General features: G+C 41.6%; 1 protein-coding gene across 2 annotated transcripts in view; it reads left to right on the top strand.

Annotated features, from left to right (window-relative positions):
- Nucleotides 1–1,832: 1,832 nt before the first annotated feature.
- UVRAG (UV radiation resistance associated) overlaps nt 1,833–16,143 on the top strand; it is a 292,940-nt gene continuing 278,629 nt past the window's right edge. The window contains exon 1 of one of the 2 annotated variants that reach the window (XM_045818150.1): nt 1,833–2,154. In XM_045818150.1, the coding sequence (XP_045674106.1) occupies nt 2,038–2,154 (117 nt within the window). In that variant the 5' untranslated portion in view covers nt 1,833–2,037. The remainder of the gene's footprint in view (nt 2,155–16,143) is intronic. The other variant, XM_045818151.1, reaches the window with a different exon arrangement.

A 16,143-nucleotide genomic window follows, 5' to 3' on the forward strand; every position in this document is an offset into this window, starting at 1 on the left:
TTGAATATTTTGCCAACAGCTGGCTATTTCAGTTCACTGCCATGTCCCTCATGGTAAGAGTTCCAGCTCTTCTAGTGCTTGTGGTACGTGAGTGGAGAAGTTTAAAAAAGGTTGTTTATGTGAGGCCTGTATTTCCAGTGCCCAATAATCAATCTGCTGCAGAGTTGTACCTCAGTAAAGGTTTGTGGAAGAATGGATCCTGTTCCCCCTGCTGGAACATTCTTCTCTCCCTACCTGCCTGGTGAATTCTCATTGGTCCTTCAGTACCTAGTTTAAATGTTCCCTCTACTGTGAAATCTGTTTTCTCTGGCTCCTATAGGCCCTGGACTTTCCATAGACCCAGCACTCAGCAACTGCATTACCACTCTTTGTTTACTATTGGACTTCCCTGTAATGAGGGCAGCTCCTCTGGGGAGGAGTCCAAGTCTAATTTCCCAGCACCTAGGAAAGGGCTTGACACAGGAAAGCCCTCAATGAGCATTTGTTGAACGAAGGAAATAATAAAGTTAACTAATATTCAGAGCTGACTCCAAAAAGAAGTGATTCTGGGTCTTGTCTCTACAGGCCCACTTTATAAACTTGTGCAGTGGGTTAAATGATGCTCCCCTCCCACTCTGCCCAAATGAGTCCATACTCACAATGGAGGAGTGGCTGGGGGTGGAGGGGTAAAGGCAGATCAATGTCCTGTAGAACGACTCAATGCTGTTTATTATAGACACAATTGCTATAGACGCTATCACTGTGATCAAGGAAGTCTTCATGGAAGAGGTGGCATTTGAGGTGGCCTTCACTTCAAAAACGAAAACATCTAGATTATCCGTCGGCCACTGGGAATCCAGAGGTGAACCACAAGGTCCTTCTTGAGGAATTCAGTATATGTGTGTGTGTGGGTCTACACGTGGGTATTGCACACGTTAAGAGACAATGCAATAGAATGAGGAATATGCTAGAGGCAAGGTTCCTAATCAGGATGCCAGAATGAATCAGAGAAGCCTTTTGGAAGAAGGGATCCCAGCACCAGATGAGATTTGATGGGTAAGCATTAGCAGAAAAGTCGCAAAGACTTTCTAGGGACAGCATAAGCAACCCCCTGGTAGAGAAGAAACAGAGCCCTGGGTGCGTAGCACACCCCGTAGGTCAGCAAGTAGTGAATGGCGTGGGAGGGGATGGACCTGTGGGTTAGAATTGGTCATGATAGAGCTGGTGGGACTGCCTGACAAGTTTTGAGTCTTACTGCATCCTGCTTAGTGCCTTTCAGCCAAACCACGAAGTATTTCCTTTCCATCCCCGCACGCTGACCGCAGCATTTCAGGAAAACAGTGTTTAGCGAGCCTGCGACTAACTGCAGACTGGTCAGCGTGATCCAGCTGGCACCGAGGGTCCCAGCCCTCTCCGCCGGTTACTATGGGAACTAGGTTAGGGCGGAAGCAGCTCCGAGGACTGTCTCTCACGAATCAGGTGACTCGCTCGCCTCCCTGCACGTGACAGCGAAGCTTGGGCGCACTCCCTACCTAATCAGACCCCGCCCTTGTTTCCCTTTCCTGACAACTGACAGCGACCTAGAGCAATGGCCTTTGCGGCTCCCCAGGAGACCCCGCCCTATGGCAGTGAAAAAACCAATTAGATTTGGAAAAAGAAAGCAACGCCCCAGGTTTACCCCTGTTTGACAGACGCAATTTAGGCCATCCTCGGGTCCCTCCGCCCCCATTCCATTCGGCCAGAGACAGACAGACCTTCTGCCGAATAGCGCATCTCCTCTCTGTGGTTGGGTCCCGCCCCTGTGGGAGCTGAACCAATGAGCAAGCCAGGTCTCGGCGGGTGGCGGGGGGGGGGTTGCACTGCGGTAATATGGCTCTTCCTTAGCCCGCGGCGGCGGCGGCGGCGGCGGCGGCGGCGGCGCCCGGAGGTGGGGTAGAGCAGTTCTGCCCCTCAGGTGGCGGGTGCTTGGGCTGCAGGGGTTTTGCAGGTTGTGGCTGAGCAATAGTTGCGGATGCCGGAGGAGCACTGGCCTTGCCGCTTGGCGGCCCCTGGGTCAAGATGAGCGCCTTGGTGTCGATCGGGGGCCCGGTTCCCCCGCCGCCCCCAGGCCCGGCCGCCGCGCTGCCTCCAGGTTCTGCAGCGCGGGCCCTGCATGTGGAGCTGCCGTCTCAGCAGGTAACCCCACGGGCTCGCGGCGCTCGGGAGGGGCCGGGAGGAAGCCCGTGAGGGAATCCCGTGGGCGGCGAGCTGCCCCCGTGCCAGCGGGAGACCCCGAGAAGTGGCCGGGAGAACTCGGAGGACTGACGAGGGCGGTCTGCAGGTCTTGTAAGGGAAAGGATCCAGTGATGGCCGAACCTCTGGGAGATCCCGTAGTCCTAAGAGAAATCCCATTTCTGGAGTTGGACTGTGAAGAGACCCAGTGAAACTCCCTGGGGGCCCGGCCTGATGCTGCCTCTCCCCACCGTTAGGCAGCTGGGGATTCCCTTTCGGAGACCCTCCCCCTTATCCCTCTTCCGTAGAGACTGGGGGAAGCTCAGATGCCCTGCGAGAGGCAGGGACAGTGCTTTTTCCTTCGCAGCCCATTTGCTGAGAATCCATTTGCTACTTTTCCTACTGGAGAAGCGAGGAGTCTTTAAGATTTCTAGCTTTTACTTTTGATCTCTCCTAGTTATGAACTGCGCCTTTCAGCTTCTCAAGAGAAATTCTATGGGACTTTGGGTTTTCCTTCCTATTCTCTGACCCTCAAGGAACACATTTTGGTAATTTAAGGGGCTCTTTCCTACCGCATTTCTTCAAATGAGTATATGCGGAAGGAGTATTTGATGTATATGTATATCCATGTCCCCATCCTTTTGCGAGAGCCTGATGGCTTCTTGGACCCACGTTGAAGGGGGCATAATAAAGAGCACTGAGTTTGGGGATGTGAAAAAATCCTCGGTATCACACACGTATCCGTAGAGTACTTCTTCCCTTCTTTCCCTTGCTCTACTTCTATCCCTCAAGAGGAGACTTTGCAGGAATATTAGCACTAAAGAGACTTAAAGAAAGAACCTTTCATCCTGTCCATTCCTCACAACTCTTATGAAATAGCTATTTTTATCAACCCCATCTTGTACTTCGGGAAACTGAGGCTTAAAGATGCAAAATAACTAATTCAAAGCCTTGCAGTTATTAAGTGATGGTGCTGGGTTTCAGAGTCCAGCGTCTGACTCTGTAGCCCATGCACCTGTCTGTATACTTGAGATTTGAGCAGCTACCTTCACACAGGACAGAGCATGTTCCTTCATACCCTTTCTCCAGCTTTGGATTTGACAGAGTACCCGGGAGAAGGGAAAGTTTCATAAAGAGGAAAGCAGACGTTCTGGGCAGAGGGTAGGTGGGCAGTGGGGTGGATTTAATGCAGTAAAGTGTGTGTGGGGTGTTGCTAAAGGGAAGAGGGGTAATAGTTACAGTGGTGGCCAATGAGCTCAATTATTTGCAGAAGCAAGGTGTTTGTGTGTGAGTCTGGGAAGAGGATTTAAAAGACTGGGATAGTGTGTGCTCTGGTTTTGTGGTGCTGTGGGAAGCGAATTTGTGGAGAATATTAGGAGGTTGTGGGAGTGGGGTTTGGCTTGTATTGGTGAGGTGCTGGTAAAGAGTAAAAGTCCTGGGGAGAGGGGAGCCTGATCTCTGGAATGAGCATGAATGTGAATTATTATTTTGTGTGTGTATGGGGGAGGTGGATTGTGAGAGTGGACACTGGGAGAGTCAATGGTGGGTACTATTATAAGCAGCCTGGAGAAATCCTTAGGAGTTGAGGGCCTGGAGGGGGTTTGTTTGGGTGAGCGTTGGGGAAATGTGGGACTAGGAAAGAAAGCATCATTTGTTTCTTAGAGCCTGTTCTCCGATGACAGTTAACAGCTGAGCATTGGAGGAAATAATCCAAACATACTGTCCATGGAATAAATTCAACTGCACTTCAAAGTGTTTGTCACATTTTGGGATTTGGGATGAGCGATCTATAATGAGTTAAGTCCACAGTGAATGCTGCCCGAGTGCTGAGTTTGGTATTTATAGCTTTCTGGGGGTGTCATCCTTGAATTCTTGGAAGGCAGCCTATAGTGTAACAAAACACTTTCACTTTGCACTTGATGCTAATTTAGCTTTCTGGTCTAAATGCTCAACTTTTTAGGATATATATACATAAAACATTAAAAAATATTTTAGTTAGTTATCTTTATATAGTAAACTGCACTGATTATTGGTACACAGCCTGATGAATTGTCACAAAGTGAATGCAATTATATAATTACTACCTAGATTAAGAAATACATCCCAGAAATCCCTCTATGTTGTCTCCTATTCCTCCTCTCCTTTTTCTCTGAAGGAATCACTTTTGGTTTCAAACACAAGAGATCAATTTTTACCTGCTCTTGAACTGTGTACAAATGGAATCATGCAAAACATATGACTGTGACTGGTTTCTTTTGCTCAGTATTGTTTGTGAGAGTCATAGGGTATGTGTGTGTATGAAACTTTTATTAGCATTAATTTATCTTTTTTTTTTTTTGCCTATGGCTTTTGCAAAATTTCACAGGTTTAGATAAATTGGAAATCCAGTTCATTTTCTTTCAAATAACACTTTTTAAAAACCATGTCACTTTAATAAGTGCTATTTAATGTGGTGTCAATATTTCTAAACAAGCAAACTCTATTGATTTAGGATTTCTGTGTGTGGGGGGCTCCGCCCACAGGGCCCCCCCTGACCTCCATGGGTGAGAATAAGTCTATCAAGACATGATCTGCTTGGGGAGGAAAGGTGGCCGATCTCTCAAAGGAGAAGGGCCAGGAGCCTGTTCCTCAATGGGGCTTTTATTGGGTTCAACTTCCATAGGAATACAGGGCCTATCTGTAAAGCTCATCAATCATTGCCAGGCAGTAAGGATCAAACAATAGATAACATTCAGAGAACTAGGAGGGATTATTTAAAGTCGGGGTCAGATAGCTGAAGGGCTGTAAAATTTTGGGGAAGAAACTCATTTCATGCTTGGACCCTTATTATTTAAATTGAGGGTATTAGCAAAGTAGGTTTCATAGGATTTTATGCATTCTTTCTTATGCCTGATCCCCCAGGGAACCCTCCCTTTCCAGCACAGGGCCACACCCACCTCCAGCATTGTTTCACGCTTAAGTCAGGCAGGGGAAGTAAGGCAACCAAGAGATTAGGAGACTTCTTGCAGACAAAATGAGGACTCAGGCTATGTCAAAGCTGAAGGGTGAGTGTCCATCATCCCCTTTTTCTATAGCCCCCCCCCCCCACCCCAAGTCCTTCCCTTAGGGCCCCTTCACAACCATGCCTGTCTTAGGTCATCCCTCCCTTGAGGAGTCTTACCTGTCATTGGCTAACTAGTCATCCACCTGGGGCCAAGCAGGGTGAAGTAAAAGCGGGCAGAGGCGGCACCTCTACAAGGAAGATAAGCTTTGTCTCTTTAGTGGTTTATAGTCCCAAGGTCGTTTTACTTAGCCTTTGCCATGAGGGATTACAGCTTCTGAAACCAGGCAGGGCAGTTCCCAACAGATTTCTACTAAAGGTGACTATCTCACAGCATAGATTCAGTGGTTTCCTAGCCTACTGCTAAGGCAGTGTTTTTCCACTTTGGCACTGTTGGCATTTTGGTGGGTAGATGGATGGGGCTAAAAATCTTACAGCTCCGTCCATGGCTTCTATCCACAATATACCAGTAGCACCTGCCCAGTCCTTGCAATCAAAAATGTATTCAGAGGTTGCCAGATGTTCCTTAAGGGGCAAAATTACTTTCTTCTTAAGATAGAGAGTATCCCTGTGATTACTACTTATTTATTCCAGTCTTCTAAAAATCCCATTGATTCTAATGGCTGTAATGTTTAAAATAGTAATTTATAATAGATTAGTACCAGAAGTATTGCACCACCCCCATCTGCCTTCAGAAAAAGATTTATTTTGTTTTTGCTTATAAAAGTTCACAAAACTATGTATATAACCTAACTTATTTCTGTCTAATTTTAATCTACTTGTCTTTAAAAAATCAGTTAAGACTGCATGCATGCCTCCTGAACTTTTATTACATGTATGGGTACTAACTACAGTCCATAATAGCTATTTGACTCTGTCAAATGGAACTACTACTTAGTCTTTGCCTCTTTCTGCTTCTGTATGGTCTCACTTTAACTGTAACTTCAGTATGAACTAGTCACACATTTTGAAGACTTGTTTTTGCTCTGTAATTTTTGGTTGAGGTTTGTAATTACATAGTGACTATGAGTTCATCTGAAGAATAACTTCCTTCACACCCTTAGATGTAAGAGTCTTGAAATAAAAAGTGTACTTTGTGATAGTGACATTTAATTTTCCTTCAAAGTTTAATTGAAAGCATTTCCTCCCACAGACTTCCTCACTTGAGTATAATTTAACTGTGTTTCTCAGATATTCGGAGTGGGTGTGGTGGGGGGCTTTTTAGTGGTTTTTCAGTCACCTTTTTTGGGGAATGTCACATACTTATTTACGATTTGGTAAAAGCTGTAGACTCTACACTTACATACATAAACACAGTTTTGTGTGCAGGTTTGGTTTCCTCGAAGTATAAATAGAAGAGCTCAGATTAAGTTGCCCTAACCCAGTTTAATCCTTTTCTTTTTCAAATTTAAAAAATTTTGCAATTTGATATTGTGCTTCTTAGTTGTCCACATCTGCATACATATACCTACCACATTTTGCATAATTATGTTTGGTTATGTTTAACTAACCTGCCATTGGTAGATGTTTAGACTTGGTCCAGTTTTTCTGTATTACTTTGTTGCAATGAGGATTTGTATATCATTTCTGTAGGATAAACTTTGAGTAGTGAAATAATTCAGTTAAAGGAGGTGTATGTATTATTGCTATTTTATTATTATATAATTACTTTAGCTTTAGAAAGTGTTAGCAAAGTGTTTACCAAAAAGGACATGCCTGTTACATTGCTACTAAATTATGACAGGACCCATATCTCCACTTTTTGTCACATTTGGGGATCCTAAGTTTTCTCAGTGTTCTTCAATCTGATTTTATGTATACAACTTTTGTATATATATATTTGACCTACATATTCATATACATACACACACAGGGATGGGCAAATGTAGGTTTACAGTTGTGTAGAAAATAATACAGTAATTAGCCCTGGCTGGTGTAGCTCAGTGGATTGAGCACAGGCCTGTGAACCAAAGGGTCACTGATTCGCTCCACAGTCAGGGCACATGCCGGGGTTTCGGGCCAGGTCCCCTGTAGAGGGTATGCATGAGGCAACCACACATTGATGTTTCTCTCCCTCTCTTTCTCCCTCCCTTCCTCTCTCTAAAAATAAATAAATAAAATCTTTAAAAAAAGAAAGTAATACAGTAGTTAATAAATAATATAAAAATAAGCTTTTGTGTATTCACAAATGTAAATATACTTTTACCCACCCTTTTATTGTTTTTTAAATGAGCATTTCCTTAATTACTAGTTATACTTTAATAGTTTTATTTTTGTATAGCAAATGCTATGTTAATTACATGATCTAATCCTTACAGAACCCTGTGAATTTTAGTATCTTTACAAAAATTTGTGCAGTATTCCTTTTATGAATTGCTTGTTTATATCTTTGGCATTGATTTTTCTGATGGCTTACTTATGTTTTTCATTGATTGAAGAGCATTTCTTCTTGTCCTTTTTTTGGAAGGGAGTGGGGTATATTTGTGCTATGAGCCTTTATCTTCCTTGAGTTTTTTTGGAAGTAAGTATCTTTATTGTTATTATTGTCTTTGTCTGTCATCTCTCCTGCACCTACTTTGATAACTTTAACCTACTACCTCACCCATTCTTTGGGAAATTGCTTTCCCTTCTCCATGTGTGTGTTTTTTTTTTTTAATTGAGATATAATTGACATTAACTTCAGGTATACAATGTAATGATTTGATGTTTTATGCAAGTTTTAAATAGACTTTATTTTTTAGAACAGTTTTAGGTTTTTGGAAAAATTGAGCAGAAAGATCCCATACATCCTACACCCAGTTTCCTTGATTTTTAATATTTTTCATTGGTATGGTACATTTTTTACAATTGATAAACCAATATTAGTATATTATTATTATTCAGATTTCCTTAATTTAAATAATGTTGATAATGCATATAACACAAACTTCGCTATTTTAATTATTTAAAGCGTACAAGTCAGTGACATTAAGTACATTCTCAATGTTGTGCAACCATCACCACGCGCCACTTTCAGAATTTTTCATCATTCCAAACAAACTGGACCTGTTAAATGACTCCCCATTCTTCTCTCCATTCAGTCCCTGGTAAATTCTGTTTTTTGTCTCTGAATTTACTTGTTCTGAATACTTCACATAAGCAGAATCATACAGTATTTGTTTTTTGTGTCTGGCTTATTTTATTCAGTATAGTGTTTTCAATGTTCATTCATGTTATAGCATGTATCAGAATTTCATTTCTTTTGCAGTAATAGTTTGGTTTGTACATATGCTACATTCTGTTTAAACATTTGTCTGTTGATGGATTTTTAGTGTTTGCCTAAGGCACTTGCTCTGAAATACATATAATGTATTTTTTATCTCCTTAGCCCCCTCTTGTTTGTGACAGCTCCTCACACTTTGTTTTTCATGACTTTGCCAGTTTTGAGCACTAGTCAAGTATTTTGTAGAATACCCCCTTTATTGGAATTAGTCTTTGTTTTCCTTCATAATCAGACTGGAGTTATGGGGTTTTGGGAGGAAGGCCAGAGAGGTAAAGTGCTATTTTCATCATATCCTTCATGTCAATTTGTACATACTATTAACATGACTTATCACTGTTGATATTAATCATCTTCATCCCTGGCTGAAATGGTGTTTGTAAGGCTTCTCTGTTTTACGGTTACTCTCTCCTGATCACCTGTCCACATTGTCCTCTTTGGAAGTATCAATCGAAGGTAGTAGGTGCCAGTTCAATGCCAACAGGAATTCCCAGTTTGGGGTGCAGTGAAGAAGGAAAGTTGATTTAATGCAAAGCAGTTCAATCATGATACAGCTTGGCTGTGAAAACAGCACAGCTTTGAGGCAGCCCTAGGGTGAAATGGCCCTGGGCCAGGAGGGCCTGGGTCCAGACTCCTCTCAGGCTAGACAGCTGTGTTCTTTGCTTGTCTGTTCTGCCTTGCGCTGGTCTCTTTTGCTCTGCCCTGGCCTTTCTGCCATCTTATGGTGTCTGTCTTATGGTGTCTAATGGTATGGTATGGTATGGTATGGTACGGTATGATCTGCTCCAGTGAAAGACATCTTAGGTGTTTCAGCTGTAACCCAGCCTGGGAAATGGCAGTCTGCTGGTAAGGCAAAGTGTACTCCTAAGTGCCTCGGGGCAGCTGGCTTATATAGACAGAAATCCCCACCCCGGTCTGTGATTGGTCTGGCCTCATGCAAATGAGGACTGAAAATTCTTAAAATTTGATTGGTCCAAAAGGCACTGTCCTGATTGGTTGGTGAAGCAGCTGATTGGAGGGGGGGGAATATAGCTGTGTAGTTATGATTGGATGGAGAAAGCCTGGGTCCTACTGGTTGATGTAGGATTCCAGAAACTCCTTTATAAGGGCAGGTTCAGATGGCAGAAGCATCAGAAACACAGTGTGGGCAGGCAGTTCAGTACAGAGGCAGATAGTTCAGTGAAGGCTTGTCTTTGAAGTACAGTTTGCTTGAGGGGCCCCTGTGTAGAAATGGCTGGGCTCTGTTTTTGTTTATTTTTATTTCAGCCCAGTTAGCCACCTGGAGCCCTTCTTAGCAGGTATCTTCTTTTTCATGGTCACAGAGAAGGAAGTCACTATGTGCAGTGGAAAGTTATGTTCCCTTCCTTGAGGGCAGAGTATATACATAAATTACTTGGCATTCTTCTGCATGGGAAATTTGTATCAGTAGCCACTTCCTTTTACAGATGAGAGATCTAAGGTCTAGGTACTTTTCTTAGAGTCACACAGTGCCAACATTGGGATGTGCTCTAGGTCTTTGATAGCCAGTTGCTGTAGGCACCCACTCTTTGCAGGGGTGTGGCGAGCAACAAGGTTTGGGGCCGTCATGCTTTATATTTTATTTCTTATAGCACTGTGCTGATTGTGTAGTAGGAATTCAGTATATTTTTATTATTTTGTTTTATTTATATATGGGTCATTCCTTTGAATAACTTGACAGCCTAAGGAGGAAAAAAATGGAATGAAACATATGAGAAAAAAGATAGCACAAAGACTTTATAAAGCTTAATTTAGTTGTACATGATATATATTTTCAGCTTACATATTTATGTTTATCAGAGATTTTACTTTTGTCCATCTAATATAATCATCCTTTTTGGTTTTACTTTGTTTTTAAAAGACCCGTTTTGTTGCTAAGGCCACTGAAGGTGGAGGGGAAACCATTGTATTGGGAACGTATATCCCATGCAGCTCAGTGGCATGCTGTGCACATTAATTCCTCCACAAATATTTATTGAGCCCCTTCCTTGTGACTGAAATAAAAAAATAATTTGTAGTTGTGTATCTATAAAATAAAATGATGGCAATTTTTGAACTGCTTTGAATCTTGTAAACAAAATTATATGAGGAACCTTCAGAAACTCAAAGAAAACATCAGCATCCTAAAATCACTATTTTTATGTGACAAGAAGCCATCAAGAATTTTAAGTTTTCTGTGTGTGTTTTTTCCTGTGAAAAAGTTTATTTTCCTTTGAAAGGAAAAACTTTGTTCTTATTTAGTATTTACTTCACAGGGTTACAGTTCTTAACTTTGTGGCAGAAAATTCAGAAGTGAAACTGACTGGAAATAGAGCAGGAGCAGAATTGAAAGTGTATGGTAAAATGAAGAATTGGGTCTTTATAGTTTCCAAATGTGTACTTTGATAATATGTGTATTTTTACTTGTCAGACATATTACTGCTGGGGGGGAGGGGAGTTGGCAGAAAGAAATATTTGTCATTTTTAATGTATTCTCATATTTGTGCAGCTACTAACTAGGGGCGTTTTAGGAAAATTAAAGACATTATGTTAAGAAGGGACATTTTAGCTTTTATACCTACTTTACTTTTGGTTTAATGACATCAGTCATGTTGAGAGCAGAGTTACATCTTTTTAGTGCCTTGTATTTTAGCAGCTGCATCCTTAGATTATCCAGGCAGAGGAGCACATGGAGATTGGAAAACTTGACATTGGAACTTTTTAAAAACACAATTTATAGTATATCTTCTTGGTTCAGTATTATATAACCTTGTTTTCCATCTTTAGGATGGAAACATGAATTTTGAATTGTTGCATTTTATAGGTACAGAATCCAAAGCCCTCAGGTGAAACTCCTTCCCTGGCCATAGCCTTGGTCCACCTGTTTATTCGGGCCCTCAAGGAGTTAATGAAGAGTATTCCTTTAACGGATCTGATCTGGGTGAACTGCTGCTCCTGTTTGCAGCAGAGACCTGACCAGACCCGGGGTCTCTCTTGAGCGGTTCCACTGTGCTTGGCTGGGTATTTTGAGAACTTGTTTCTTAAAGTTATCTCTGTGCTTTGACGCATATGCCCACAGCTTCGGGAATTTTAAGCTAGAAGTAAAATGGGAGGAAGGCTGCATTTTAAACTTCTCTTTGCAGGCGGAACACTTGGACTCCCCTCCAGCCCTCCCCTTTTCTGTCCCTCCCCCATCACTCTCTCAAGTGGTAAATTGGAGTGAAACTTTGGAATGTCCCTCTGTAGTTTACGTGATCAGTCTTCCTGTTTTGTTCCTGGGTACTTACCATGCCTATCCGGTTTTGAATATTCCATTTAAGAAGTCCCGTTTCTTCAACTCTTTACATTTGTGAAACAGAAATTTAAATCACCATCTGGTGATTGTGGGTTTTTTGACGTCAGGAATTTTATTCTGTGTAATATTTGATGCTGATTGCCATTGACTTCATTTACTGTAATGTTGTTAGGCATTGAAAACTCCAGTTGAGTGTGTTTGTTGGTTAAGAATCTGGGATGGATAGTGCCAAAGCTAAAAGCATTGGCACCCAGCACTTGGAGTCTTGGTCTGTTTCTTTGTCCATTGCAATACCTGGCATTTTTTCCCACCATGGTTTGTAGAATGTTGTAAAAGATGCAGTCAGACTTTTTTTGAAAATAATGAGGAAAATCAGAAGGTTGAAACTGGCTGTTATCTTTGGCTTTTGTCGTCAGAGTCCTGAGTAAGAAAAAAGATACAAAGGAGTAAAAATGGAAGTCAGACCTTTGTGCTCCATTATTTCCAGGAAAAATTTGGTGTTCTTTAATATGACTTTCATTTTTTGACCTGTAAGTAATATGTCTGTGTTAGCTTAAAACAGATTTTGAGTCCAGAAGTAGAAGAAATTGATGGAGTCAACATATACTCACCAGATATCTGTGAAGTACCTTCTTTGAATTATGTAAGGCCCAGGATTAGAAACTGTATGTCCTGTTTCCTCCAATCTGCTTATGTCTTTCAGAGGTTATGAATTATTTCCTGTCACAATTGCAGTCATTTTTTGTGTAATACAGGAAAACTGACCTTTTAAAAATACAAAATGAAAATAACTTTAACATTAAGAAAAAAAATTTTTTTAAACTCTGTCTACCTTAATGAATAGAGTGTCATTGAGAAAATTGGTACTGCTGTTAGAAGTCCCAAGTTCATGTGCCCAATGCTTTGAAAGGCTAAAACTCAAAACTTAGAATTTGAAATAAGGAAAGGTTTATTAATTGAGAAGGCACAAACTGAAAAGATGGGAGACCTAATTCTCAAATGCATCTCTGGAAAGTACAGAGTTCAGGCTTCTTTTATGCCGAGGGAAGGGGAAATGGGAGGGGCGAGAGGTGATTGACCACTGCACAAGTTGGGGGTGGGGGTGGAGAGGGTGGGGAGCCAGCAGGGGTTGAAGGAAGATTATGCTAGTTGCAGTGAGTCTAGGTATGAGATCCCTACAAATCTTTGATAAGCAATACATAGTTTCCTTATCATATCAAGCCACAACTAGAATTTCTCTAATGATTAACGAGTCTGTATGCAAGACTAAGCAGAAGCTATTAGCCTGAAGGCCTTGGGAACAAAGCAGGCTTGAACAAGATGGAGTCCAAGAGACTGAGCATTTTACTGTCCCACTGCTTTCCTCCACTAAAATGTTAATGTCTAGGTATATATGAGAAACAGCAATATGAAGAAGACTCTCTCAAAGTCTTCTGAAAATAGATCACAAATGCAAGGTAGGCAGGTGGACTTCGGGGTGGGGTGCCCGTTACAAGTCTAGGGTATTTTACAGGACTATACTCATTACAGGATGGAATTGGTCGCATTATAGAATTGTATATATAGCCCTGGCTGGTGCGGCTCAGTGGATTGAGAGCTGGCCTGTGAACCAAACAGTTGCCAGTTTGATTCCCAGTCTAGGGCACATACCTGGGTTGCAGGCCAGGTCCCCAGTAGAGGGCATGCGAGACACAACCACACATTGATGTTTCTTTCCCTTTCTTTCTCCCTTACTTCCCCTCTCTAAAAATAAAATAAATAAAATTTAAAAGAAAATATATAAAAATTAGATTATAAAAAAGAATAAAAATTAAAAATATACCTTGTATATCATAGGTATTTCAGGTTCATTTTCATAAATTGACTTGATGCAATTTATTCTATGTGGAAGATATTTAAGACATACATAAAAATGTAGAACAGATGTCCAGGTGCTCTGGAGTGACTGTTTTACTTTGGATATTTATATCTTTCTATAAGAAGCCAACAGGCTAATTATTAGATGGGACAATAAAATTGCAGAATTTCTTAATTGCACATTAGTTGCATTTTTGATGTTAAATGAACTCAGCTATCTGAAGATCATCTTGGTGTGGCATAGTGGATGGGCAGGATGGTCAGGAATTTGTCTCCAAAAGTGGAGATTATGAAGCTGAGTAACGAGGAAGGATTAGGTGTTTGTGTACTTAATTGTACGCATTCGTTTTACTCCAACTTTGTGGTTACTATTTGCTGCCAGGTTTTCCTTCAGACAAAATTGATGCTTCATTGTCACACACCGTTACAGAAATATCCTTTAAAAATTATTTATGAACAAATTTCCACTTTTACCTTTTTATCTTTTGCTAAAATACTTTTGTTTTATCTTTTGCCTGGTGTCTTTTTAAAATTATATTTTATTGTTTATGCTATTACAGCTGTCCCAATTTCCCCCCCTTTGTTCCTTTCCACCCAGCCTGCAACTCCGTCAGGCAGTCCCCACATTGTTGTCCATGTCCATGGGTCCCGTGTATATGTACTTTGGCTACTCTATTCCCTATGCTGTACTTTACATCCCCATGGCTATTCTGTAACTACCTATTTGTACTTCTTAATCCCTTCACCTTTTTACCCATCCCCTAACCACCCTCCCATCTGGCAACCGTCAAAATGTTTTGAGATGTATCTGTGATTCTGTTTCTGTTCTGCTTGTTTGTTATTTTGTATTTTAGATTCAGTTATTGTAGTAGGTTTTTATTACCATTTTATTGTTCAGAATTTTGATCTTAAAGAAGACCCTTTAACATTTTATATAATACTGGTTTGGTGGTGATGAACTCCTTTAGCTTTTTCTTTATCTGCCCTTTGATTCTAAATGACAGCTTTGCTGGGTAGAGTAATCTAGGTTGTATAGGTCCTTGCTTTTCATTACTTTGAATATTTCTTGCCAATCTCTTCTAGCCTGCAAATTCTCTGTTGAGAAATCAGCCCCCGGTCTTAGGGGAACTTCCTTGTGGGTAACTAACTGCTTTTCTCTTGCTGCTTTTAAGATTCTCTTTTTGTATTTAACCTTTAGCATTTTAATTGTGATGTGTATTGGTATGGATTTCTTTGGGTCCATCTTGTTTGGGACTCTGTGCTTCCTGGACTTGTATGTCTGTTTCTTTCACCAAGTTAGGGAAGTTTTCTTTCATTATTTTTTCAAATAGGTTTGCAATTTCTTGCTCTTTCTCTTTTAGTTCAGGTACTTCTATGATATGAATGCTGGTGTACTTGAAGTTGTCCCAGAGGCTGCTTTCACTATCCTCATTTTTTTAGATCTTTTTTCTCCTTTTGTTCTGATGGGTTGTTTTTTTTGCTTCTTTATGTCCCAAATGATTGATTTGATTCCCAGCTTCATCCACTCTACTGTTTTCCTGTAAGCTGTTCTTTATTTCAGTTAGTGTATCTATTGTTTCTGACAGGTTCGTTTTGATGCTGTTGAGGTCCTCACTAAGTTCTTTGATCATCTTTAGAGCCAGTGTTTTGAACTCTGTATCTGATGGATGGCTTATCTCCATTTTGTTTAGTTCTTTTTCTGATGTTTTGATCTGTTCTTTCATTTGGGCCATGTTTCTTTATCTCCTCATTTTGGCAGCCTCTCTGTGTTGGTTTCTATGTACCAGGTAGAGCTACCATGTCTCCCAGGCTTGATAGAGTGTCTTAACATAGTAGGTGTCCTGTAGGGTCCAGTGGCACAGCTGCCTGTATTACCCCAGCTGGGTACTCTAGGTGAGCCCACTGTGTGGGGTGTGTACACTCTCCTTTTGTAGCTGAACCTTGATTGCTGTTGGCATGTCCAAGGTCATCCAGTGCCTGTGTCTGTCCAGGGTCACACTGCATTAGCTACAAAGTGATCTGCAGATGGCTGTTACTTGTACTGGGCTTAGAGGTGCCTAGGCAAGGCCAAGCTGTGAATTGTGGTCGGCTGCTACCTGGGGTAACTTAGTGAGCGGTACAGGGCTCACTGAACCAGGTGCTGCTTATTTGAGAGAATTTAGGAAAATCTGAAGCATGGGCCAAGACAAACCATTCATATTGAAAAGCAACTGGAAACAGCTTGGGTGGCCCTGAAAGTTGGGTATGGCAGGGCCTCAGGGGATCATGGGGCAAACAGTGTGAACCAGGTTGATGGAGACTCAGATAGGGCACTGTCTGCTGGCTCTTTTGGGAGTAGGCTCAGAAAAGGAACACTGGCCTCTGCCAGAACTTCTGTCTGGTAGAAAGCTGCCTTCCAGCTCTTGCCTGATGCTGGACAATTCACTTCCTCCCCGTATGTCTCTGATACCTTTCAACTTGTGGCCCTGGTGTTGGAGCTCAGTCAGTGAGTCCCAGTAAATCTTT

This window comes from Phyllostomus hastatus, unplaced genomic scaffold (assembly GCF_019186645.2).
Source record: "Phyllostomus hastatus isolate PE091 unplaced genomic scaffold, TTU_PhHast_1.1 phas_scaffold_317, whole genome shotgun sequence".
Taxonomy (NCBI): Eukaryota; Metazoa; Chordata; class Mammalia; order Chiroptera; family Phyllostomidae; genus Phyllostomus; species Phyllostomus hastatus.